The sequence below is a fragment of the Botrytis porri genome (assembly GCF_014898465.1).
Source record: "Botrytis porri strain MUCL 3234 chromosome Unknown BPOR_021, whole genome shotgun sequence".
Lineage (NCBI taxonomy): Eukaryota > Fungi > Ascomycota > Leotiomycetes > Helotiales > Sclerotiniaceae > Botrytis > Botrytis porri.
The window spans coordinates 248782-274892 of record NW_024066095.1 but is presented as its reverse complement, the minus strand read 5'-3'; the positions used below and the strand labels follow the sequence as shown (position 1 = coordinate 274892).

At 42.5% G+C, this 26111-nt stretch overlaps 10 protein-coding genes across 10 annotated transcripts; 5 read left to right on the top strand and 5 right to left on the bottom strand.

The window, feature by feature from the left end:
* Positions 1–125: 125 nt before the first annotated feature.
* On the bottom strand, positions 126–554 carry EAF01_011396 (uncharacterized protein; the record flags this gene model as incomplete). Its single annotated transcript, XM_038919653.1, has 1 exon — positions 126–554. One exon carries the CDS (start codon positions 552–554, stop codon positions 126–128), a length of 429 nt encoding a protein of 142 aa, XP_038764863.1.
* A 402-nt stretch (positions 555–956) lies between these two features.
* On the bottom strand, positions 957–1154 carry EAF01_011395 (uncharacterized protein; the record flags this gene model as incomplete). Its single annotated transcript, XM_038919652.1, has 1 exon — positions 957–1154. The coding sequence occupies one exon, from the start codon at positions 1152–1154 to the stop codon at positions 957–959; it is 198 nt and encodes a 65-aa protein (XP_038764862.1).
* A 791-nt stretch (positions 1155–1945) lies between these two features.
* EAF01_011394 (uncharacterized protein) lies at positions 1946–3488 on the bottom strand (the record flags this gene model as incomplete). Its single annotated transcript, XM_038919651.1, has 2 exons — positions 1946–3013; positions 3060–3488. 2 exons carry the CDS (start codon positions 3486–3488, stop codon positions 1946–1948), a joined length of 1497 nt encoding a protein of 498 aa, XP_038764861.1.
* Positions 3489–3995: 507 nt separating this feature from the next.
* EAF01_011393 (uncharacterized protein) lies at positions 3996–5559 on the top strand (the record flags this gene model as incomplete). Its single annotated transcript, XM_038919650.1, has 2 exons — positions 3996–4807; positions 4866–5559. The coding sequence occupies 2 exons, from the start codon at positions 3996–3998 to the stop codon at positions 5557–5559; spliced, it is 1506 nt and encodes a 501-aa protein (XP_038764860.1).
* A 1593-nt stretch (positions 5560–7152) lies between these two features.
* Positions 7153–7707, top strand: EAF01_011392 (uncharacterized protein; the record flags this gene model as incomplete). The annotated part of the gene is made up of 2 exons (XM_038919649.1): positions 7153–7413; positions 7465–7707. The coding sequence occupies 2 exons, from the start codon at positions 7153–7155 to the stop codon at positions 7705–7707; spliced, it is 504 nt and encodes a 167-aa protein (XP_038764859.1).
* Positions 7708–12344: 4637 nt separating this feature from the next.
* On the top strand, positions 12345–17170 carry EAF01_011391 (uncharacterized protein; the record flags this gene model as incomplete). The annotated part of the gene is made up of 5 exons (XM_038919648.1): positions 12345–12416; positions 12470–12930; positions 12985–13281; positions 13464–13584; positions 13718–17170. The coding sequence occupies 5 exons, from the start codon at positions 12345–12347 to the stop codon at positions 17168–17170; spliced, it is 4404 nt and encodes a 1467-aa protein (XP_038764858.1).
* A 777-nt stretch (positions 17171–17947) lies between these two features.
* On the bottom strand, positions 17948–19393 carry EAF01_011390 (uncharacterized protein; the record flags this gene model as incomplete). The annotated part of the gene is made up of 1 exon (XM_038919647.1): positions 17948–19393. The coding sequence occupies one exon, from the start codon at positions 19391–19393 to the stop codon at positions 17948–17950; it is 1446 nt and encodes a 481-aa protein (XP_038764857.1).
* Positions 19394–20738: 1345 nt separating this feature from the next.
* On the bottom strand, positions 20739–21880 carry EAF01_011389 (uncharacterized protein; the record flags this gene model as incomplete). Its single annotated transcript, XM_038919646.1, has 2 exons — positions 20739–20918; positions 20939–21880. The coding sequence occupies 2 exons, from the start codon at positions 21878–21880 to the stop codon at positions 20739–20741; spliced, it is 1122 nt and encodes a 373-aa protein (XP_038764856.1).
* A 789-nt stretch (positions 21881–22669) lies between these two features.
* EAF01_011388 (uncharacterized protein) lies at positions 22670–23625 on the top strand (the record flags this gene model as incomplete). The annotated part of the gene is made up of 2 exons (XM_038919645.1): positions 22670–22712; positions 22907–23625. The coding sequence occupies 2 exons, from the start codon at positions 22670–22672 to the stop codon at positions 23623–23625; spliced, it is 762 nt and encodes a 253-aa protein (XP_038764855.1).
* A 956-nt stretch (positions 23626–24581) lies between these two features.
* EAF01_011387 (uncharacterized protein) lies at positions 24582–26064 on the top strand (the record flags this gene model as incomplete). Its single annotated transcript, XM_038919644.1, has 4 exons — positions 24582–24666; positions 24717–24815; positions 24869–24913; positions 24971–26064. The coding sequence occupies 4 exons, from the start codon at positions 24582–24584 to the stop codon at positions 26062–26064; spliced, it is 1323 nt and encodes a 440-aa protein (XP_038764854.1).
* Positions 26065–26111: the final 47 nt, after the last annotated feature.

Genomic DNA, 26111 nt, shown 5'->3' with positions numbered 1-26111 from the left:
ATCCAGTCATTGGAGAAATTTCAAAATTTTTATAGGCTGTTGAACTTATATTCATTTGGTTACGCTAACGCTATTCAGAATATCAATCCCCAATTCCAATCTTAATGTAGTCGCTACTATTTCTCTTATTCATCATCATCATCCTCTTGCCAATAGCCTCCCCATTTCTCCCCCGATTCATCTTCAACATTGTCTTCTTCATCTTCCACTTGGGTTTGTGCCTGTTGCCTTTCTTTTGTCTTCTGCTGGAAGCGATTGTTGGTCTTCTGTTTCCGAAACATTCTCGATCTGACTGTCGTCCTCAACAACAGATCATCCTCTTCCATGACTTCAGCCTCTTGCTGTTTTTCTTCAAGTTTGAGCTTTGCATTCCGCAATGGATTTCGATGGTGCCGTTTTCTCTGCCTCTCATTTCTTTTGAGCCTATCCTGTTCGACTTCCCTCTTTTTAATCGGATCATTCCCCTTCATAATTTCTTCCCTTTCTTCTATTTTTGTTTTATAGTTCTGGTTTTTTCGTTCATTTGTTTTGAAACTTTTCTGTTCGAGCTCCATCTTTTTAACTAAATTATTCTCGTTCATGATTTCCATCTCTCCTTCTCTTTTTCCTTGTTGCCACCTCCTGGATTTTTCATTTGCTCGGAGCCGTTTTTCTCATTCCTTTTCAGTCTCCTGCTCAAAAACTTCCCGCCTCCCCGGCCACGATCTTCTTCTCCAGGCTCTTGGCTACTTTCCATTGATGAAAAGTTCGCACTTCCCAGTCTCTGATTTTCTTCTCGTCTATGACTTACTAAATGTTGATCGCGTGCCAGTTCTTGGTGCCTAGCCTCCCTACCTGTCTACCACACGGCATGCTCTCCTCATCCAGGGTTTTCACCTCCAGCCTGCAGGTTTATTCCCCTCAAAGGATAGTCTATATTCACTGGCTCTATATCGTCTCCAATGATAAATTCATACCTATCTTCCCTCCGACCAAAATCTCCACTCCATCATGTCGCGCTTCATGTCGTTTTGCTCTCTCTCGTTTCTCACTTCTCTCTCCCTTGTCTCTTCGCTCTCTCTTGCCTCTTTCACTTGAGTTTCCATCATCAATCTTACTTGCATCGCAAACGGCTCTGGAAGCGGCGGAGACGGCGACCTTTTCGGACCAGTCATATTGATCTAACCCCTCGCACTTATTCCCAAAACCTAAATCAACAATATACAACAAAGACATCCAATTCTCTCAACCTAATTCCCTATTCCTCCCGTCCTCTTCGAAACCAAACCTCGCAGTCGACTCGGCTCCCACACTGTTCGCGTCCATACGCACAATCCTTTTTCGTCCGAACTTCCCCGGTACTTGTCTCCGATTAATATACCAGTATTCACGCACCAAGTAACAAGCACCGCAACACGAACTAAAAGTAGTACTTCCAATCCCGATAAAGCTGATCTGTCTCGTTTCCCAAGATTAACAAGTACGGATAGTAAACGATATAAAAAAAGAATGAGAAGGTATATTTAATGTTATGATGTTGTATTACCTCATCCCATCCTAGATTTCCTTAAGAAGCAGATGAAAGAGAGGGAAGAAACAAACATGCAAGAAGAGATGTAAAAGTCGCGTAGCAAGAGAAGAGCAAAGACGGAAGGTAGGTGCTGGAAACATGTTATATGAAGGTAAAAAGAAGGAAAGAGCAAGCGATGTTGAGTGCTTGGACATGTAGAGGTTGCTACCGCTATATCGTACATGCCATGAAGAAGTTGCGATGAAGACAAAAAAAAAAAAAAAGGTAAGATCTTACATTGAAGGAGGAATGCTCGTTTGCGTATAGTACAATTCCTCGTGACAGCATAAAAGATACCCAAATTATATCATGATCTAGTAGTAATACGCCCGCAGTTTTCACCCCAATTAGACATTAAAACGTCCCTCATCCCTTCACCGTTTTTACAGGAAAGGACTACCAATCCTGAATACCCTCCTCGGCGAGATCAAGTGGTTCCCCATTAGCCGCTGCCCTTGCATTACTAATTTCCCATTCAAACTCCTTAAGTGCTCGAATCTCACTCCCTACAAAAAGACCCCCAATCAACCCATCAATAATACCCGCTCCAAGTCCCAAACTACTCAACAGCATAAGTATAAATGCCACGAAATTTCGAGGACTCCACCAAACAGCGATAAAACAACCTATACTAATAAATACCGAGGCGACGAAATGACCTAAACGAAGACGTCTCTGACGACGCTCTCGGAGTCGGTAGGTATGGATCATGGCGATGATTTCATCGTATGTCGAGATGGGCAGGTAGGGTGGTGATGAAGAGGTTTTGAGTTGTGTATGAGCGCTGAGGAGATGAGATTCTGAGGGGGCGGTTTGGAGGTAGACACCATTGGAAACAGCGGATTTATTTTTTATTGTTTGTTCAGTTGGTGATGCATATTTTGTATGTACCAATGTTGCTTCGACGGAGAAGTGATCACTCAAAGAGCATTGATATTTTGAATGCCGTTGCAACATACCAATGCGTGCATCCTTTACTATCCATCCTCCTGCTGATGGATTGTTTTCATCGAAACACGTGTTGGCGAAGATATAGTCTAATCTTTTTGCACGAGGGTCAGGGGTGTCGCCCGGAATCTCAATCTCGGGACGATTTGGACCAAGACGTTTTTGTTCTCCCTTACTCCAACGCCAAGTATTTAATACGCTATCGCAAGTTGTACCGTTTTCCGATAAATTGAATTTCGCGGTTGGTATGGGGCGTCTTCGAGCCTTTTCGACTTCATCAATCGCAGCACCGATAGAGCAATCGGGATGCAAGACCATCCAGACATCTCGAGTGGGTGAATGTGTACTGATAAGTCGATGGGCGAGGGATAATGGTATCATATTAAAATCTCCTAGGCCAAGAACTAGATGTCCACGCTCTGCGGCGCCTCTCATAAGTTTTGCTATTTCCCATGCTTGTGCTGTTCGGTGGCAGATATAAGAATCGTTTGGTTCTGTTTCGTATGGTGCGTGGAGCTATGTACGTTAGTTTTGGCTGAGCAAAAAGCTTTGGAATACTTGCATGTGTAGTGAAAACCTCCACAATATCTTTCGGTCCTGGTCCAAATCGTATTCTGGCACCAGCAACCCCTTTCCCTACAAACCAATCACCCCTGAAGAATGCTGTAGGTCTACCATTGAGAGGATACCTGAACATTGAGCTCTCTTCGATTGGCCATTTAGACAAAATTGCCAACCCCCCTCCAAATATGCCACTGTGATAAAACTTTCCATAAGGCAAAATGTGCTTCGTTTCCTTTCGTATACACTTGTAGTCTTCCTGTGTCCAACACTCCTGGAGACCAACTATATGAGGTGTAGGACTTGCAGAGCCAATGGCTTGCCCAATTTCCGTAAGACGTTCATTCCGTAGGGTAGAGATAAACTTGAGACCCCAACAATTGAGGGTGATCACATTGATCTCATTGACTTCTAGTGATGGAGAGTCCATTATGATTGGCGTAAGGATTGAAGAGAGAGAAGGAGTAGGAAAGAAATCCTGTATCGTGGAGATCTACTGAAGCGGGAGCGGCGTAGTGCTGAAGAAATGAAATTAATGAACTCCGTTTTAAGATTTTGACCCTTGCAGTTGCATACAATAAAAACAATAAACTCAAATCAATTGAAATCAAACTCAGGTAAGCAGGAAAGTTCGGACAGTTAATTCAATGTTTGGATTGAGTATCTATCATGGTGTTTGAACCATTTCCCATCAGTTCGGTCCCTTCTCTCTCGAATTAACCTTCATGACGTTTCTAGGCTCAACACCAAGGACTCAAAAACAGGGGTTCATGAATCCCATCCAGTAAACAGCCGATGCTGTACAAGGGTAAGCGCGTCGCGGTTAATTTCTCCATATGCTAGCGCTTAATTCATTTGAATCGTCATCAATGTAACAAGGGCTCGAAAGCTCGAAATAATATCCGACTTCGATGAAACAGCGACAAATCCATTCAATATGACTGAAAGACACCAAACAAAACGTCGAAGATATGATAGCGAAGTTTCTACACCGGGTTATAGTTCGCCAGATGAATTGGTAGAAGATAAAGCAATTCGACCTTCTACGAGCACGCGTCGCGATTCTACACGCAGACAATCAAGACCATATTCTAGTGATGGCAGCGCAGATGAATTAGATCATGCACATTCCCGCCATAGAACTTCGCGAAGTCCTCGAAGTCGTCGAGATTCGAATCAATCAAGAAGTAGATCTACGTCTGAAGATTCACATCGCTCGGCGCAATCCTCATCCACACCTTCTCATAAGCCTTTAAAACTCAACTACAAATGCAAATTTATATTACGAGGACATCGCAAAGGAGTTGCGCAAGTAAGATATTCGCCCAATGGTCGATGGATAGCTAGTTGCTCTGCAGATGGCACAATTAAGATATGGGATGCGGGAACAGGAAAACATCTGCGAACAATGGAAGGACATCTCGCAGGTGTATCGACAATTGCTTGGAGTCCGGATTCAAATACCATAGCTTCAGGATCAGATGATAAGGTTATCAGGCTTTGGGATCGAGCGACTGGTAAACCATATCCTACGCCTTTACTTGGTCACCATAATTATGTTTATTCGGTGGCTTTTTCTCCCAAGGGGAATGTAATCGCAAGTGGAAGTTATGATGAAGCAGTCTTCTTGTGGGATCTACGTGCAAGAAGGCAGATGAGAAGTTTACCAGCGCATTCTGATCCGGTTGGCGCCGTGGATTTTATCCGAGATGGAACATTAGTATGCAGTTGTTCTACTGATGGGCTCATGTAAGTTCATTTGCTAGCTATTCGTAACTCTATATCGAAAATACTAATCTAATTCTAGCCGTGTATGGGATACCGCAACAGGTCAATGTCTTCGAACCCTCGTACACGAAGATAATGCGCCGGTAACCACAGTCCGATTCTCACCTAACGGTCGGTATATTCTGGCGCATACACTCGATTCATGTATACGACTCTGGGATTACGTAGCTGGAACATGCAAAAAGACATATCAAGGCCACGTTAATAACAAATACTCATTAGGTGGAAGTTTTGGTTTCAGTGGTAATCAAGGATTTATCAGTTCGGGTAGTGAAGATGGAGACATTCTTTTCTGGGATGTCAGCACGAAGGAATTAATACAGAAAGTTCATGGGCACGAAGGCGTTGTTTGTTGGGTTGACACTGCTCCGGGACCAAATGGAGCAATTGTTAGTGCTGGTTTGGACGGAACAGTTCGGATATGGGTAGATGTGGGTGATGAAGATGGGTCCCCAAGAATGGATAATTTACATCTCGAATCACAAGTCACGAATCATGTGAAGCAGGAAAATGGAGAAGACGAAGATATGGGTGGTTACAAGGATGAGGAGAGAGATGATAGAGACGAGGAAAGACGAAGGAGATATAGCAATGATACCCCGAGAGATGATATGAGTGTGGATAGGGAGAGGTCGAGAGATAGGGATATGGATGGGGAAAGGGAAAGGGGGACAAGCGAATTGCGCAGTCCTGAGAAAATGGAGGAAGACTAATCGGCACCGATGGAGAAATAAATTTAATCTAATGTGTAAAGTATCATACATGTTCCCCCTTACTTCAATCCTAACTGTTGCCTGAAAGTAGATTCTCAATGAGATGAAAAAAATAAAAAAAAACCATATTCCGATCTATACGGTTGCTTGCAAGACAACCTTCCGTGAGGATTCTAAATTTGTCTGATGTTTGGTAAATGCTAAAGTAAGAGTTTATCATGCGATTATGCTCAGCAAACATGTAAAACGACGTGTCTCGTATCCGAACCTGGTGATTGATCAATGTCGAGATTGATATGGGTATAAGTAGCTGAGTGATGAGCACAATGATCGTATTGGGGCTTAAGGTAGATACCTATGGAAAGTTTAAGATAGATATCAGGTATGGTATATATGGGGACTTCTTGGAGCTTCTGGAAAAAGAGACGTCGGCGCTCCAAAATATATGCGTAGCGTATCACATGATTTTATATTAATCAACCAGTATCCTCTCCCAGCATTGTGACTTGTAGGACAAATCGAATCAACGCCTAGGACGATAACGTTTTTTCCATCGACTCAAGGACTTCGAGACTGTATCATCGATGCTATAAAGCAGCTCGATTGCAAGCATATGGGCGATGCAATCTTTCAGTCAATAGTCAGGGTCTTTTCCAACCTACATGGTCTACAGATTCACTGTAGCTCGATTCACTCAGATTCGCCTTGTCCAAGAACCAATTTTGCATTCAAGAAATCCTGCCATACATGCTAGCTCTCTTGTACGGTATATCACTCATCCTGGGCCAGATAAGACTTCCGCGCTTTGGACTACAGTGTTCATTCTGCCACATCTAAGGGGTTGCCTGTTGCTCGATGCGGCTTTTTTCTATTCCACTGCGCCGTACTTGCATCGATGTTGATATATATACATCGTCTTTGCAGGATCTCAAATCTTTCAATTCCATCTTCGATATAATATACAGAAAGACTTATAGGTATAACATCTTCACACAACATCTACAAAACACTTGGTCTCTAGAATGTCGTCTTCTACTCGACTAAATCTGGCCCCAAAGTTCAAGTCGCCACATCCACAAAAAAAAACAATACCCATTGACAAATCCTCATAAATTCGCCGTCATGAACTCAACGCCTCAGCAAGAATAAAACGCTCTCATCGAGTTCAGGTCATTCTCACGCTTGCCATTCAAACTCCAAGCCTGAATCTTCAAAGAAGCACAACCTAGTCCGGTGGTCACGGATTTGATTGTATAGATCCATGTGGAGGGAAATGATAGAATATTCAGTGCTTGTCCTCCGAGATATCATGAGCTGAACAATTTACTACTAGCCTGCAGAGAATCACACGCAGAGATCTTTGGCAGATTTCAAAAGTTTGAAGTTATGACCCCGCTTTTGTTTGACGACAATGTGTCCAACCGCAGCAGCTACTCTCGGCCTCATATCGATATTCTTCTTGTCGATGCCAAATTCATGCTGCAATTATACGACATGGGCGGAAGTTTGCCTTTCGAAAATGTCACACAATTATCGTTGGACGATATGAGTCTGCAACTTTAGTATTGCCCTCGGACGAGCTTGACCACCAGAATGAACAACGCAGCAAATTTATACACTTTTCTAAGTAAACATTGTCCGGCTCTCTCAAAATTATGGATAATGGTTGTGAGGCAATTGTCTACAAAGGTCCATTCAAGATGTGAGCACCTACGTCGAATGTTGGATATTTCGGACGGATTGACGGATTTCGATTTGCGCTGGAAGTACGACGCCGGTTTGCTCAACTCACGTGATCAGCAATTGCTGATGTTTCTACATCAAATGGAAGCAATTAAAGAGCGCGCAGACACGGTAGCTCTAGACTTTAATCGATTTTTGAATAAGAAGGAAGATGATTCCTAGCCTGCGCCTGGAGAGGCAACTTTAGAATCCTGGAAAACTCGCAGGCCTGCGCCCGCTCTGATGTGCTGGATTTCGAAATTTGAAAGTGGCAGTACTCTTAATTGGGGCAAGGTCGAAAAGAGTGGTACTTCATCCTGGCTTTGGATGCCTACCTTGAAATCCAACATTGCATGCCATCAGGACGGAACCCCTGTGTATAAGTACAAAGGGCTAGCTCAGATATTTGATGGTGAACCGTGGTAGAGCCGCTCAAATTCGAGGAGGACTTTCAACGGCAAATTTCTCAGCTGGGCATAGGGGAAGAATCGCTGATGGCGAGTATCAAAAGATGAGAGAGTCCAAGTCGAAGAACTGATTAGATAGATGTATATAACAACTTAACTAGACAACTTCACATAATAACTGGCCTTCTTCACATAATTTCTTCTAGAAAAGCTGTCTCTCTTAGTGAACTGAGCGTTGATTTCGGAGCTCTAGCACCCCATTTAGTTATTCTTAACTCTACCGACAGGTGACCATTGTTATGTACTTAGAATATTTATCATTTCGGAATCGGGGCGCATTTTCGCGTAAGAGCATTCTCGAGGTATATGCTTCTAAAGCTGGTATTCAAGTATATGCGAACACAAGCAGATGCCCCATGAGTACCTATAAATTGAAGAAACTGGAGAGCTGAGTTGAAGTAAGCTCCCACAAACATGAAGGAAGATTTTTTGGTAAAAGAAAGCTGTGGTCCATTTATCTATGAATGAACCAGTGTACATATGTATCTCACTGACCTCCAATCTTCACAGTTCAAATTCTTGTCTTACATCCATGATACGAAATAGTACATTTCGCTGCACCGATATTCCAGTATCAAAGTCTTCCAAATCTAGGAGTTTGCTTTGATTTTGATCCACCCCTGATTCTTCAACACGAGATTGTTTATGATACTCGTGACTTGCACGGGTTATCACCTCTACTTTTGGTAGAGAAGAGTTGCATCTCGTATACCTTGAAATTAGTAAGCGTCCTCACAAGCTGGGTTCCCCAGGTTTTACTAAATAGCACCGGCTTAATAACTGCTGATAGTACTGATTCCTGGAATGAATACTCTAAGCATCTACCATTACATTGATTTGCCGTATCCACGTAATGATATCCGGGTAGAAACTTAAGCGTGGGAAGGAAACATTAAAGTACTGGAAAAACATCAGACCGACTCCAGTGTTATTGATGAGATGCCGAGACCATTATCAGGCACGTCCTTGTTCTTGCACTTCCGAGTATCCGGAACTATATTTACGAATGGAAGGAATCAACCTGAGAGTCCGCAAGGATGAATCCCCACTTCACAAGTATGTTGGTTTGAGGCAGATCTTTGAAGAAGCGCTGTGGTAATGGAGCAGGGCTTGACGGATGACGAATCTGGCAATCAAATACTTGATATGGTTCAAGATAAAGGCTCCTGATTGTCACGAAACGGGGAAGCAGAGTAATCACTGAATCCGGCAGACGATGCGAAGGGATGCAACTACGTGCACGTAGTCGGATAAGTCTCGCACATGGGATTTTTATTTCAATCATACGGGAAGCTAAGATTAGCTTCGGGTTGTGTCAATAACCTGGTTAGAAGAAGAATGAACACTTTGTGCATTAAGAACTCTTGAAAGTTGAACGAAACAGTGATGAAGTATACCAAGAATTCTAGAAGTGAGAATGTGAAGCTACGATCTGAGATCAACTAACTACTAAGACCTAGCCGAGTATCTAGCTACATACATGTAAGATTATGCCAATGTCTAGATCCATGTAAGATTATACCATAAACTTAAAGAACTCCATTGAAATCTTCTCATATGTAATGACAAAAAAGCCCTGTATGCACGGTAAGTTATATGATCTAACAACCTTGAATATTGATTCGCTTGTCATGACATTGTCTCCTGCACTCATGAACAAATTGAGCACAATGCAACGAAAACAACTTTAGAACAGATAAAAAGTTGATTTTTATAGTCTCTGTACCTCTTGTCAAGATATTTGATATCAATTTCATGAGAATAGATAGACTGGAAGATTGTGGTGTTGACGAATCTGAAGTTCCAAGTCATGCATAATGTTTGTCACGGTGACCTTAATTATCACGACAACAAAGCAATATACAACTAAATAAAAGAAAATAAACAGCCTCAGCAATCTTTAAAACACATAAAAGACAATAAAAACAATAGTGATTAGAAACTCGACGTTGTAGCAACTTTTTATAATGTTCCAAGATGAAGAAGTTGGGCCAGTCGCCAAAAAAAGTTGAATTCTAAAGTTGAATGACCTCCTCCCTCACAAACTCAAAATTCGAACTCGAAAACAAAAAAAAAGCTCTTTTCTCAAGAATGGCAGAATAGTTGATAAAACAACTTTTCAGATATGCAACAAATCTTTGGGGATTCTGTGCATGTCACATGGAGATTTTGTGATTGGGGACGGTGATTTGATGGGGGAACTTCGGGCCGAAGAGGGGAGATGGTGGTGGGTGACTCGAGCTTGGGGGTTTTTGGGATGGGGGTTGGGGATTAGGATGGGATTATTGTGGTGTGTGTGTGTGAGAGAGAGAGAGAGAGAGAGAGTGTGTGTGTGTATGTGTGTGTGCATTTATTTATTTATTTATTTGGGTGATAAGATGGAAGATGATGCTTTGTTATTCGGAGTCCACAAGTGAGCTATTGGAAAGAATTCTAGGGTTTTGTTTGTTGTGTTTGATTCAAGAACATGTCAATGGGCTTTGGAAGCAAACATTCTTCATGGCAGCTCGAACATAATGAATAGTCTGTTAGCATATTCAATGCTTCAAGATGGTGCGTATATCTGGACCTGGGCCACTTTGAGCTGTCAAACTGATCTGAGAAATTGCTTGATCCAGTTCTAGCAAGTTTTGCTTGGTGAAAGCCTGCAAATTATGTTGTCTATGTATTTAGGCTATCAAAGTCTGTCCGCTGCTTGTAAAACGATTCATATCAGATTTCAAACCTAATGTTTTGGTTACTGAATTTTTTAATCCAACACTGATGGAGATGGTGGCTCCCTGCCCTTACCAAGTCCTTTAAACTATCCTTCATATGATCTCTATCTTCATCGATATAAATCCTTCAAATACAAATTTTCATGTACATCCGTTACTACCTCCCAAGTTCCAAATGTAATACCTGAAGACATCATATATGCATTATCAATTGGCCTAGGTATCAAACGCATGACAAGAAGCAATCTAGGAAGAGTCTTGCTCCCTTTCAATTTCATGATCCCTCTGTAAAACTGAGAGTCATGGCTGAGTGATATTCGACTATTCAGCAAAGAGAACTTTACGGTGTATTCTTTGGGCAAAGGAGCTTTTAGTTTTAGTTTTGTAATAGTTGATATTATTAGCTAGCTTTCACTTCGGAAATCATATTCTATGCAAGAAGCCTCTAGTAATCCAAGCTTCATAATCTACTTATATTTATTGAGCTCATAGACAGAAAATTCATGTCAAAAATACGGGAGTTCGCAGAACTGATGGGAAAGGTGGTGATGTTGGCTAGCTGTGGAAGTTGTGGTCTGAGAGGTGGATGGCGGAAGGGAGATGCATTGAAGTGAGCCAGCTGTTACGAATTGATTCCTAGAAAGGATATTGTTTGCGCTGACAAACTGTTAGATTGGAACGGGCTTCACTAGGCTATTGAAGATAGGGAGGATGCTTGTGAGTTTGCTGATGGGAGTTCGGTAATTAAGAACTCTGGGCTGAGGCCTGACTGAGGTAGATTTTAGTTTTTTGGTCAGCTGAAAGTACTGTATCAAGAACTTTTGAGGAGTTACATTATGATAACATCTGCTGCAGGTGATGAAGAGCCAGAGTGAGATCGCTTGAGGAAATAGACTGTGGAGGTTTTTGATATTGTGTCATCTTACAGAAGTGAGACTCAAGTTTTCAAGAGAAAGTTGCAACTATCGTTCAAAACTTGGGTTGATTTGCTACAGACCAAGTTAAAACCTAGATGGTTCCTTTGTCTCTGTCTTTGGAAGACTCAATAGATGCAGGTGTCTCCGAAAGCCATTAGACATAAAAGAGTGCTCTTATCCATGTATTTTCTACAGAAATCTCTCAAACTACCTACCTACCGTTACGAATTTTCCCTTTGACTGTCTACTACCTACCCAAGTATGTATATCCATATATTGTTTTTGAGTATTGCAGAGACTAGCATTAGGGGCTTTGATACCAATTCCTTTACGAAAGCTACATCATGAATGAATGATTGTGCATGAAAACCCACCTCTAGATCAATTATAACCCTTTTCAGAGGTTAAATCGATTGCTTTGCATTCAAATATTTCATCTTTCGCGCTTTAAACATAAATCATCTTTGAAGCGTGATGAGATGTAGTTGATTGTGCTGACAAACAAACGTGACAACAACAACATCGGAACGTCGGGATCTTCCCAATCTGTCTTAGGGTCTTCACCTCCTCACACTAAGCCATATCACTCGAACTGGTGCAGTCCCTTTCTTGATATTGATTATTTTCTCAACTTGATACCCGACTTTCCTGATAACAACATTTAACCTCCAATTCTTGGTCCCTGATAGGTATCGCATACTTTTTGTGATACTTGTTTCTGGTTTATGACCTTGTTAAATCCAGATCGATTCACATTCGTTGCTCTATACTGAGTTGATATTGTTGCCTGAAGCTGCTGTCTTCATCACGTTATTCTATTTTGTTTAACTTGGTCGGGTTTTGTATCATCTTTTTCAATATTGAGATCGAGGATTATTCGTCAGCCACTTCAACCTTTTGAATTACTCAGTGCTCATAAGCATTTTCATTCTTCAAGGCAATTTGGACCTTCCAAAACCAACATGGCTCCTCCCACTCCCATCAGTGATGATCCTCTCAAGATCAAGAGATATTTTGGAATGAAGAGTATCTGGGTAAGATGATGAATGGTTTGGTGTTAAGGGTTCCCACTAATCATATTCTGCAGAGTAACGTGAAGAAAGGCTCAGCCAGACAGAGTCCAAATCCAGAAATTTGGTCGACCCAACAAATCGATTCGGATTCAAGTTTTGCGGCACTATTACCTCCATCCCGAGACTCAATACAAGGTTCCAAAAATTCGTGTCTCTCTGATCTCACCAACTATATCCCTGCAGGATCGATTCGAATACACAAGCAGGAGTGTTCACTCTTGACGGAAGAAGCCTTTAGGTGTCGAAGTTGGCATGCTTTTTATCTTCCTTCCGATATCACCAACTTCCAACAAAGTATCTTGTATCTACCAAATACTATACAAGGTCAACTGCTCCGTTCCGCTGCCCTTGCTGGCTACACTGGAATACATAATGCGGGTTGGATCAGAATGGAGTTCAAGGCGAAGGATAATAACAGTGGTCAAGTAAGGGTGTATATCTTACCAGATGATATTGGAAATACTGCGTTAGATCGGTAAGTATTCATTGAAGATCGTATTGCTTCTAGGCTCGTACTAATCTCTTTCAGTTCGATGAAGCAACTTCGTAAGGGTATGCAGGCCTTACTAGACAAGTTGGATGTTTCGAATGCGGCTTGGCAAGGAACATGGTCAGATGACACACCAATTCAGCACATCGACTCTGAGTTGGATGAGAACAAATCTGCAAATACCATCTCGCTATTTGACATGTTCAATAATTTACCATCTCCAAAGCCGGACCCGGGTGTTATTGTTGGAGATGATTATGTACGAGATGCGATGCGATCTCTTCTTGCAGGTAATGTACAGGGGCTTAATCCAAATACACAAATGCATCCCTACCAGTAAGTACTCAGCTCACAAGTTCTCCGACCTTCCACCACTTCTTCTTCCCCACTCCTTTATGCGTTGAGATTTCGAGCCAACCTTCTTTTGAACTCGATTGCACCATGGCTGTGTCCTGATCTGATCTTCATTTCATGCTTCATTTCAAAGCAGCAAATACTGACCCATTCTTGACTAACAGATGTCAAACGGCTGCTATGATGCTGCAGCGGGAAACACAGCCAGGACACATCATGGATCCACGACTTCGAAAACTTCAAGATCAACATGGTCAGAGCTTTTACTGTGATTTGAGTGCGAACGTTTGCCTGAGGGAAACACGCCTCTATGAAGCTCCAAGGGGTGGAATATGCGCAGAAAACATGGGACTTGGAAAGACTCTAATCTGCTTAGCTCTGGTTCTATCAACAAAATATTTGAGACCTCAAATACCAGATGAGCACTCCATTGACTCTATTCCCACGCGAAAAAAACACGGGTTCTCTTCTCGATATGTGCGCTTCGACCGTCGGTAGACTTGGAATTCCGTGGGAGATAATCCTTGGAAAAATGGAGTCCGAAGGAGAACTCGGATTCAGCCAAATGCATGCCGCATTAAATAGAGAAATTGGCTACTATTGGTATGAGCCTGACCCACCAGCTCGCGAGACCCGTCGTCCAATAAGCCTAAGTAAGAAGAAGATTTGGCTCGCAAAGTCTACACTTGTAGTTGTTCCACCCAATTTGGTACATCAATGGATACAAGAGATCGAGAAGCATACCACCAGCTTGAGTTACTTGGTTATAGATGATGTGAGAATCCGAGTACCTGCCGCGCATGAGTTGGTAAAGTACGACATTATTTTATTCAGCAGAAGCAGATTTGAAAGAGAGGCTACAGAAGAGACTTTGACGTCCCCACAGAGCACCAATACTTGCGAGCACTGTTTTGGAAACCCAGAAGCTTCAAACTGCCCTTGCGAGATATACTCAAGAAATACACCAGCAGATACCTTCAAATATCGTTCTCCACTTCGAGATCTCCATTTCAAGCGCCTGATCACCGATGAAGGACATGGTTTCGGGAATGTAAAGAAAAGCGGACAGTCAAATGCGATAATTATGATTGACTTCTTGCATATTGATGCACGTTGGATTATTTCTGGAACTCCGACGAACGGCCTTCATGGAAAAGACGTTGAATTTTCGAGAACTTATGAGCTCAGAGATTATCACACGATGTCCATGGGCCTAGAAAGCGCCAAGATGCCCCTTGGAAAAAGCTACACCGACTCAAAAGTAGTGGCTGCCGAGCAAGAGACTAAGGACCTCGAAAAGCTTGGAAATATACTGAAGTCGTATCTTAAAGCTCAACCATGGGCAAACACGGCCGTGGTGGGTGATCAAGCATCGTGGCTAGACCTAGTCATCAAGCCACGATTTAATCGACAGATCCATGGCGACCCAGGAATTCTTAAGTTTACTTTAGAAAGTATGATCATCCGACATACAGAAAGAGACATCACGAGTCAACTTAGACTTCCCAAATTAAACAAGAAAATTGTTTCCCTCGAAGGATGTTTTCAGGATAAGTTGTCGTTGAATATATTTTCGATGATGATTACAATAAATGCTGTGACCTCGGAAAGAGAAGGTGTAGACTATCTCTTTCATCCAAAAAACAGGAGAGCGCTTCTGACTTTGTTCTCAAACTTACGAGAGGCTTCTTTCACTTGGTCAGGTTACACCACGGCAATGATTGAGAACTCGCTTCAAACCGGCGAAAAGTTCCTTACAAAAGATGACATCAATCCCGAAGACAGAAAGCTTCTACAGGAAGCAATTCGAGTTGGAAAGCTGGCCCTTTCGAATGGTATATTCACAGCCGTCAGTCAACTACATGAAATGGCCATGTATGTACAGAATCCTCTACAGGAAGAGATTAGGCGTGCATGGGCACTCGACTACCATGATGGAAATCCAACATTGATGGGCGCTAGTATGATATGTGCTGCAAAAGAGGCGTTTCGTACATATCGTCGTGGTGACCTCAACGATCCTTCCGATTCTGACTTCGATACAGCTAAACTCATCAATCTTGGAGAGAATTTGATGCGCAGATTTGCAGTGAACGCTGATGTAGACCCTGTCAAATTCAAATCAACACAAGCAGGCTTTACAGATCACAGACCAAATGCAATCCCCGATTTCTCAACTTCAGTGAAGAGATCCATGTGGAAAAGCTCTACTATCACATCCACCGCTTCATCTAAACTCTCATACCTCATGGACCAGATCTTTCTTTATCACAAAAAAGAGAAGATTGTTGTGTTTTATGAGGCCGAAAACGTGGGATATTACATTGCGCAGGCGTTGAAATGTGTAAACATCGAGCGTTTGCTTTATACCAGGAGAGATTCAACCTCTGAGCGTTTAAAATGTGTTGCAAAGTTCAAATCCGTCGCTGGTTACCGTGTCATGCTCATGGATGTTAATCAAGCCGCCTTTGGTTTGGATATGAGTGTAGCATCAAGAATATACTTCGTTAATCCGGTATTTTCACCACAAGTTGAGGCACAAGCTATCAAGAGATCACACCGCATCGGTCAGCTCCGCCCTGTATATGTTGAGACTTTGGTTCAGAAAGGCAGCGTTGAGGAGGTGATCTTGACAAGACGAAGCACACTAAACGGACAAGAGCACACGCAGTTGAAGAATATCCTCGATGACCAAACAATATATGACTGGATCAAGGATATTCAATTCTACCCTATTGCGAGTGGTAGATTACCAGGTCCAGAACAATTTGCTCCCCTTCTTTACCCGCAGCACGCGTTTGAAAAGTCTGACATTCTTCTGAATGATACGAATAAGAATATGGTTCGTACGACGGAGTCAAGAACTATTGACCCCCCTCCATCTCAATTGACCGAGAGCAGACACTCAGCTTCAGGTCGTGGTACTACCCGTAACGTGGCTCAATTAGGCAATTTAAGCCAAATCTTAGGGACTGAGATTTCAAACCTCATTCTTGCAACTTATAAGAGAGGACTTCAAGAGCGAATTCATGAACAAGAAATAGGACTAAGTCGCTGGCTTGATGGTTTAATGGTTTCGCATCGAATGATCAGTGGTACTGCTAGTGGTACAGAGCCCAGACAAACTATTCTTGAAGATGAAGGAGCAGAAGAAAATATTCATAAGAACGAAGAAGATCATCTAGAATCTCTCTCCACAAATTCCATGAAAGAAAGATCCAGAAGAAAAAGCCGGCACGATAAGTTGATGATGCGATCGATGCGATCGAAAGTCTTGAGAGAATTGGCTGAGACAAAATCAGAAAAGGATGACAAAGAGGAGTCCGATGACGACGGAGAAGAGCAAGGCGAAGAGCGTGGGTCCATGCAGGGAAACGAGGCGAGCTCCATGTCAAACCATCCGCGAAGACATGAAAACCAGAGCCATAGCTCTGCTCAAACGCTCACCTTGGAGGACAGAATAAAAGAAATGATAGGAGAAACAGCTGTGATTCAACGTAGTGCTAGTGGGTCATCTCCTAGTCTGTTTAGTGCTAGTATATTCGGTGCTGGCGAAGCATCTGCTGGTCGGCCCATTCCTAGGATATTTGGCTCTGATAGATCATCTGCTGGTCAGCCCATTCCTAGGATATCCGGTGCTGGTGGGCCATCTACTCGTGCACCACTGAATACCTTGATGACGGCTAGTGAACCCCGACTTGAGGAAGTGGAAGAGGATATAGCAGAACTCTTTGCAAATGAAGAAGATGCGAGCATGGAGGACGCAGGGGTTACAGATGGTGCGGAAGATGCGGAAGATGCGGCAGATGTGGCAGATGCGGTCACAGGTGCGGAGTTTGATGCTTCCTACGGAAACTTGTATGACGCATGAGAGCAACCAGATATGGTATGTGGGGAACTAGATTTCAAGCTGGCATGGATTGATAGAAAGAGCATGTGGGTGGAGGTGGCGTTGTGGTAAGACTTCATGAGAACGCGAGTTTCTGCGATACTTGTGCTCCTTAGTCGGCTGTTTGGAAAACTCTAAACAGACTCAGATGAGACAAGGCGTAGTATTGCAAATATAATGCACGTGATAAGACACGATATGGTGTTCTGAGTAATGAGAAAATGATATTTGTTAGAGATCCAATACAGAAAATTATAAAACAAACTCAGATTCAGTTCAAAGTGTTAAAAGTGATACCTTTGACTTTCTCACGGATGTTGTTGAAAACTGACGTGTAGCTATGATGGGGGAATTGTTTGGAATAAGAGATAGACTGCATATACAGATGGAGGAATGGTAGATGGGTAGGTATGAATTGCCTTCATGTGTATATGGACGTGTAATTTAATAGCGTGATAATGGGACTACCCAACAAGTGTTTGTTTGAAGTAAAAGTGGAAGAAAGAGATTGGTCAAAGACAAACAAGACGCGGGGTGGGAGTTTGCTAGTGAAGTCTTGAACGGGTATATTAGCGACTCCTGGGTAGTTTTCGGAGTGGATTGTTGGTGGTGCTGATGGTGAAATGCGATGGTAGAAGGGTGTATTGAATAACTCGGTAAAGTTTGTTCGGAATGGAATTATACGATCTGATACGATACATGTCTTCCGTCTCGAATTCTGAAGTATCGAAAGTTACACCCCCCCTTGCTTTTTTCGCCCTACCGCCTAGCTATCTCTCTCCCATCAACCCAATTAGCAAGCCAATTAACCACCACCATCACCCTCCTCCTCCACCCCCTCGTCCACGCAATACTCCCACTCCTCCACGCCAACCACGCCGACGCGCCCGTCCAATCCTTTTTTCCCTGTATGACCCCATCACCCCGTCCTATATACGCTACTAAATCTTTTTGTTCGTATCTGAACGGTTTACCAAGTTCTTCTCCTCCATTCTGCAAAAGATGTTGTTTTAACCATTTTGCTTTTTGCACCGCAACTTCCGCAGTAGTGGGTAATTCGTTATTGAGGATATCGGCTGCGTCGCCGAGGGCATACACATTCTCGATAATATCCGCGCCTGCTCCCTCTACACCGTCAGAATCAGACTTGAGGACTCTCAACCATCTATCCGTGAGAATTCTCTGTAACCCTTCACTTTTTCTACAATTCAAATCCTCGACGAGTTTTCCCGCCGTGTTTCCTACAGCCCATACTACTACTCCGAATGGCACCTCGCCTTCTTCTTTGACGGTCATACTATGTCTTTTTATTTCCTCGATGTGTTTCCCCGTTTTCACTTTCACGCATCCTCTGTTTTCGAATTTTTCCATCGCGTACTCGCTCAGTTTTTCGTCGAATTGTCCGAGCAGTCGATCGGCGACGTCGTAGATACTTATCGTGCATAATCCTTTCAATCGCGGATATACCGCTCCAAGATGTTCTTGAATCAATTCATCAATTTCGGCTGCTAATTCGATACCAGTGGGTCCGCCCCCAACAATGGCAAAATGTAACATATTCCTTTTTTCCTCTTCGGAAATGGTAGGTAGAGAAGCTCGTTCCAGACAGTCTAAGATTCCCTCTCTTAATCTTCTCGCATCCGGTACTGTTTTCATGAATAGAGCAAATTCCTTCACACCCGGTGTTCCAAATGTATTTGTTTCGCATCCAGGTGCTAGGATTAATTTATCATATTTGACATCGAAATGCGCTTCGTCTTCTTTAATATCTTTATAAGTTGGGGAATCCATTGGTTCGCCACTCACGCCACTTCCTCCAATACAAGCTTTACATTTGATGGTTTGCGATTTGCAATCAACAGAGGTGACGAGAGCTTGGTATTTTTCGAACTTGGAATCACGCCGACGAACGGGCTCTTCGGCGAGACGAAAATCGAAGATGGAGCAAGCAGCTGAGGCGAGGAGGGGTGTGAGAGCCATTGTTCGCGAGGGGGAGATGGCAATTATGTTGTAGGGAGATGTGGAGGAGGTGGTGGCCGAGAGCTCTTGAGCGAGTGTCCAGCCGGCCCAGCCGGTGCCGATGATGGCTATGGTTGGTTTGTGGGGGTGGGATTGAGGGTGTGGAGAGGAATCTTCATTTGAAGATGTTGAGGGAGGACGGGATATCGAAGTTTTGGAGTCATGGCTTCTCGTGGCTGGGGTCATGCTGAAATGAGATTTCTGATTGATGACGGCGGGGTAGAGGATAGGGCTCAAAACTCTATTTGGTATGGATTTGAATATGATTGAATTCCTTCCAGTATTGGGTGTTACCAAAGTGCAAAGATTTCGAGTACTAACTCTCAACTTTCCTTCCAGAAAACGACTTTTATACATCCCAAATAAAAATTATACAGTGCAAGGAAAACAAGGAAAGAGAATGCTTATCAATACAATGGAGACTCGGGGAAGGGGTATGTCTACATGCTTCTCGACTTACAATCTACCAGTATTCTGCATAGCTTGGTACGCGGTAGTTCCATGTACTGACGGCATTGATATCTCTTAGCGTATGTGGGATCCATAACGGTCGTGATCTAGATCCAATAGATTGATCGAAGATTCCTTGGAATTGTGGTCTCTAATGGGAATTCACAATTAGTAAATTGTATCAACAAGTATTTACCTACCATATGAAATAATCCTCAAAGTCACTGTTGTTGCTGTGGAGAATGATTGTCGTGTCGATGGATATTTATAAAACATCCCGAGATATACATTTTGGAAATCGGTATTCGGAGTCCATATCATGACGTAGATGAGTGGAGGTCAGTCTGGACAATCAAATCAATAGGTTATAAAGTCTAACCGCAGGGCACGTGATGGGCCTCCACGTAAGCTTAACCGAGAAAAGCTAACGGTGCCAGATCTGTGCCCCGTGATTTAGTCCTTTCAAATGTGTATTTTGTTGCACGTCTGAGTTAAGCTAGACATCATAGTGAAGTTTAAAGTGCTGATACATGTCAGAGTGTCGAAGCTTAAAACTTCTCGACTTAGGATGTCTTTTCTTTTTCCGATTATTCTACACGTGATCTTTGGCTGGGTTTCTTGAATGGAAACTTCATCCCCGAGTACTTGTGCGGTATCATGTCTTCGTGTTTCTCGAGCAAGGGGGCTTCATGACATGAATAATATATGCTCACTAACTACTACAGAAATTTCGTTTATACACTGAGAAGTGTATTGACACATAATGCTGCACGCAGTGGGAACGGGGGAAAATAAGAGGGGTTGCAACGTTGTGGCTCTGGTCGGACTTAAAGAACGAGAAGTTTTGTTCATCGAAATCGTTGAGAAATTCTTGCAATCATGAAGAGGAAGGGTGGGTTACTACCGGTAGTCACGAGGGAGATCTTGCATGAGAGGAACATCACCGTTTCACTGTTGAATGCATTGAGTTCTGCAGGTGAATGTGCTGATAGATGTTAGATTGCAGAACTTCCTACCCTATCAGATTTCCTCAAAGCTTATTTACCTAAATATCTGCCCCCTCACTTGATTGTTTCTAAACCTACCACGGAGCACCGTCAAAAATCTGCGCCATTCCTTTGTACTTATCCACAATGGTACCATCAGCATGGGCCGGTAACCACGCTAAAATAGATGGTACACACATTCGAGGAAGAGGAACGACCGAGGGGTCTTCTTGGGCATCTGCATAGAACCAGCCCATTATGCCTATAACCGGTTCCTGTTCTTCCAAAAATTCACGAGGTCTCTATTCTGCGCCAGGTTTCGACCGATAGCTTTTCTGAAGTTTTTACAATCTCTCATTGTGTGTTTAGCGTCACTCTGAAGACTCAATCTCGCTGCTGTTGCCCATTCTCCTTCCGCCGTGTATGCCGCTCCCATACCACTAAAGTCTTGAATAAAGAATTCGCTGTCCATATCAAGGATCCGTAATTCCAATTTTTGACTCTCAACGGGAGGCTCGTTAGGATGAAAATAATTGCGACCGTCAATGAGGAAATACATTTTTGAAAGTGCGGGGCAATGTAGACGGATAATATTGAAAAAAAGGTGCAGACGCAAAACCTCATATTGTACACCAAGCATGTCTCCCGGAGTATCCAAGCTCATGCCATCAAGGGAGGCATTCTGGAGCGCTAGGTACTTGATATTGGACATCAGAATGGTACCACCATAGATGTACAAGGTGAAGACTTTAGCGGCATCCAACATGAGGATATCTTCATCTGTTCTCATGTAAGTATAAGCTCTCGTGTTAGGCTTCGTAGATGCTTTCAAACGGTTTACGACTCCGTAATTACGAATGTGCGGAGGTATCCCCAGTACTGAGTTCCAGAGTGGCAAGTAAACTTTCGTTCCCAGCCTTGTGATTTCGATTTTCTTAACGTTTCGATATACCTCAGCGTGCGAAGCGGCACAGGCTTGAAGTAATGGGAGCATGCTGGGATTTGTGGGTATACAAACCTCCAGCTGTCGAACTATTTTTCGCGCACTGTGATCGCGGTTTTCGGAAATTTTAAACGCCAGATCGATGACTTGGGGGCTTGGTAACGCCCCCTTGAAGATCGCGCATTGAACTTCTACAGGAAGGAGGCTGAATTTCTCAAGGGTTCCATCGCGTGGATCTCGATTATCTTGATATCCCTCTTCCCAAGAGCATAAAGGAGGACAGTCTTTACACATAATGTGGTGCGAAGAGTAAGGTATCGATTTGATCGGCTTCTTTATTCACATGCGACAGTTTTGAAATGTGTTGAGAGTCGAGTTTGAAATTTGGGAAGATAAAGTGATGGAACTGAGAAGCTTTCTCTCGTTATTGATATCGTAGATTTTGAAGGTACGGTCGAGAAAGACAATTGTACCAGCTTTATAGTTTAACTTTCATTATTCAAATCATTGGTAACACGTAGATCGTTCTGTACGGTTCGCGTAAATGAATAGGACGAAATAGATGTCAGACCGTACCCGATCATCAAAACCAACACATTGACAAAAGATCAACAATGATTTAATTCTCATGATACCATAGAATTGGTGAATAGTTTTAAAATCCAAGACCAGGTCCGTTATCCTCCATTGCCACTCCATGCTGATCGTGCTGCGGGGCAGTAAGTTTTGGGTGAATGTTAATGTGAATGATTTGGCGAATGTTTGGATAATTGTGATGACAGTGGATGAGATGCATGACATTATTGGGGGTTCTTGGTATAGTGGTACTGCGGAAAACTCACATAAGGTTTAATCGACTGAAGGATATTACAAAGCAGCTAAGCGTCGTCGCTAATACGGCACATACTAAATGCTTCTAGCGAACTCGCTCTTATACAGAATTTCATTTTACAAAGAACATCTCCAACTACTCACTTCATTATCAAAGAATAGTCTCTTGAGCTACTCTCGGATTTCGAACATCTTAAAATTCAACAGCATGTCACTCGAAATCACCCATTCACCCATTCTCACTATAATAAAATGATTCCTCTCGAAGAGGAAACCGCTGATGAGGAAGTACAATGTAAGTAATTTCCCACGGCATGCAATAACCCAGGCTGGCAGAATGTATAGAGGCTCTCAAATATCCAGAATGATTTAATACTCGAGATGAACTGAACAGTTCATGAGTTGAAAGCGTCTAGCCATCGGACTGCAGTTTGGACCATTGAATCTCTAACTCTGTCTTTGACATATGACATCGCTAATACAATGAAGATTTGATTAATCCACCTCTTCCACAAATCTATGATTCTACTGAAGACACGAAAACTTTTCACAAATTTAATGACTTACCTATTGAGTTACAATTGAAGATATTCAAACGCGCAATGCCAGCCGCACGTGTCATTCGATGGACGCGCAAAGTTGATTGGCACTTATCCGAAAACAGGTATCCCATGTTCAATTTACGATCTTTTCCGGGCCTGTTCTCTTTACTGAACACATGTTCGGTTTCTAATAAATCTGTACATCATGATGGTGGATTTGTCAGAATCAAGTGGATATATGGAAAGGGCAGTACACCTGCATATCTTACAAAATGGGTACAGAAGCATCATACTTTCGTGCATTATAATTATCTGCGGCCTAATCATCATGTCTTCTTGCTGGATTATGATGATTTGATTGAGGCAGATCTGATCGGCGGATCAATCAACCTTCAAAGTTTCACCCACCTTGCCCTATATGGAAATCATATGAGACCCCAAGGATCTATACTAGGCAAACTGTTAGAATTCATTCAAACTCATTGCCCAAATATCAAGAGGGTGAGTTTTGTTATATCATCCATTTGGTACTATCCCTACAATCAATATGTCATTGCCAGATTTATCGACATTGATGAGAATCTTCTGAAGCTCAAGCTCTGGTATTCGGTCAGGACACAAAGACAAAATCCAGAAGCCAAGATGTATTTGAAACGAGATCATTAATGGACACCGCGTCTGAGTTTATGTTTGAAGTTGACGCAGTCTACCAGGAGATGGACAGAAAAAGCATGGCATTTTGGAAGAATGTTCAGGCGGTCCCTGTTCTAGACTGTGGGTCACAAAATCCTTTTGATGAATTCGAGCTCTACATTCCGCATCTAGAGGCCTATGCATGTTCCAATAATGATGAGACCCTTCAAACTACAACTTGTGAGCGGAACAGATTTAGCGTTCTTCCTTGTTCGCAACCTAGTTAGTGTTTGGTAGATGATATTGCATAGGTGATGTTGCATAGATGATGCTGAGGGTTGAGTGGGAACGAAAATACTATTTTCTTACCTCTTTTTTGGTAAAAATTCTCAAAGGAACGAGATGTGGTAAATACGCATAATAATATACACAATGTAAGTACATCTACTAATAAGCCAGTTCAAGTACAGTGAGTCAATTTGATCTTAGGAAAAACGATAAGGTAAGGGAATGTATGCTCTTCGTCTTTCAACTGATAGATAAAGTGTAGAATCACATTCAAATCCTTGAATTCACAGATTATTATTCATTTTTTAGATTACAGAAATATTAGGTATTCACTCTCTTCCATGAAAGATATAAAATTATAGTTGGCTCAAAATTGTCATCCGAAGATTCACTCAAAGAACAAATCGTATCTACCCGAAGTTTCCTTGATTTTGGCTCGGAACTCGGCTCTTCTTATACAGCTAGCCTTGTGCTAGAAGAATGTTTATAAACTCTCAAAGTCTTGTAGGGTTTCAGTTTGACTTTTCAATCCATTCTGATCACAACACAAAAGTGGTCATTTTCTTTCACAGATTATCTACGTCAGTTCTTTTGGTCGCATGATCCCCTTTTCTCTATTGTGACAACATTCAAAACTTTGATACTTCAATTCACAAATACTCATAACTCGAATCAACAACAAACAATACATCATAGCAACAATGTCAAAAATCTTGAATGAACCTGGCACATCTGATTCAGGAGGTTCAAACTTGTATGATGAGTCTTCTTCTGAGGATAATGAAGGTAGGATTAGTTGAGAAGGTTTTTTTTACAAATTTTCTAACAGAGCATAGAAGTAGGCGGCCTACCAACAGGTACATCAGCAGCCGAAAGCCATGGAGACGAGGATTTCATGGCATCAGATGATGAGTTGGTGTCTGAAAGCATCAGTGGTAAGACTTCGTGCATTATATCATATGTTTTCACACATAAATACTAATGAAAGATTCCATGGCATCAGATGATGAGTCAGTATCTGAAAGCATCAGTGGTAAGACTTTGTGCATTATATCAAATATTTTCACACATAAATACTAATGGAATATAGCTCCAGAAGCACCTCAATCAAACTCTTCGGACCCAACCAATCCAGCCGATGCTGCAACTTTGACAGAATTTCACCCCTTCAGTCGATTTTCTCTGGAGTTACAGATAATGGTCTTCGAACTGGCATTGCCCGTTTCTGACCCCGTTTCTGACCCACTTCTCTTGAAGTTTGAGATCGACATTCAGGAAAATCCTACCGAAATTCGTCGTAATAAGAAAACAGGAGAGGTTTACCACTCGGATACAGATTATACGGTCATAACCTGTGCCTGGAGTGCCAAATCTCCTCCCTTACTGTCACTTTTACTGGCATGTAAGGCTTCTTATCAGGCGGTATTAAACGGCGGATACGAGAGAATTGCGATCTCTTCTCCAGACAACAACAATCGACAGGACAACTATGTTTTACAACAAAAGCCTCACCTGAACATCAAATATCTTGTAGTAGAACCTACGCAGCGCGATCACACTTGGCTACGTCCTGCCAAGGATACATTGGTGGTTTATGCAAAGGAGATTGTGATGTTGTATCAACACGGAGGCTCCATGAACCTTGAGAATATCACACATCTGGCGGTACACAACTTGGTAGAGAGAGATAGACATAATGGCAGTAAAGTCCGAGCTCGGAACCTCTGGAAATGGGTGTTTCTTATTGCAGAAAAGCACTGCCCGGCGTTGAAGAAACTCAGTCTCCTTCTCGGTATCGACTTTACAGAGGAGGCCGATGAACTAAGTGAAATTGAACTTGATACACATCACATCATCGTTGATGTTGATGAAAATTTCTACCAACTGGATTTTCATGATGAATCATATGATGAACGCTCCGTGGCATATGGTGAACGATTTGGAATTGATGAGCTGTTTACAAAAGAGAAGCTGGTTGTTGAGCTAAGAGACACATCGACTGTACTAGCAGAGTATCTGGATGAACATGTTGACGACGAAAGCAAAGCTAAGTATTGGGAGAAAGTCGAGGTCCTCCCTGGCTTCCGAGCCCGGCCCGATCACCAGGCAAACACAACGAAGATTATGGGCGTAGGCGCATGGGTACCCCATGATGCCAACGGAAAGCTCACTTTGAGGGCTTAGAAAAGGGTATGGGAGGTAGAGATTCTGCGAAGTTATGAAAGTGGTGG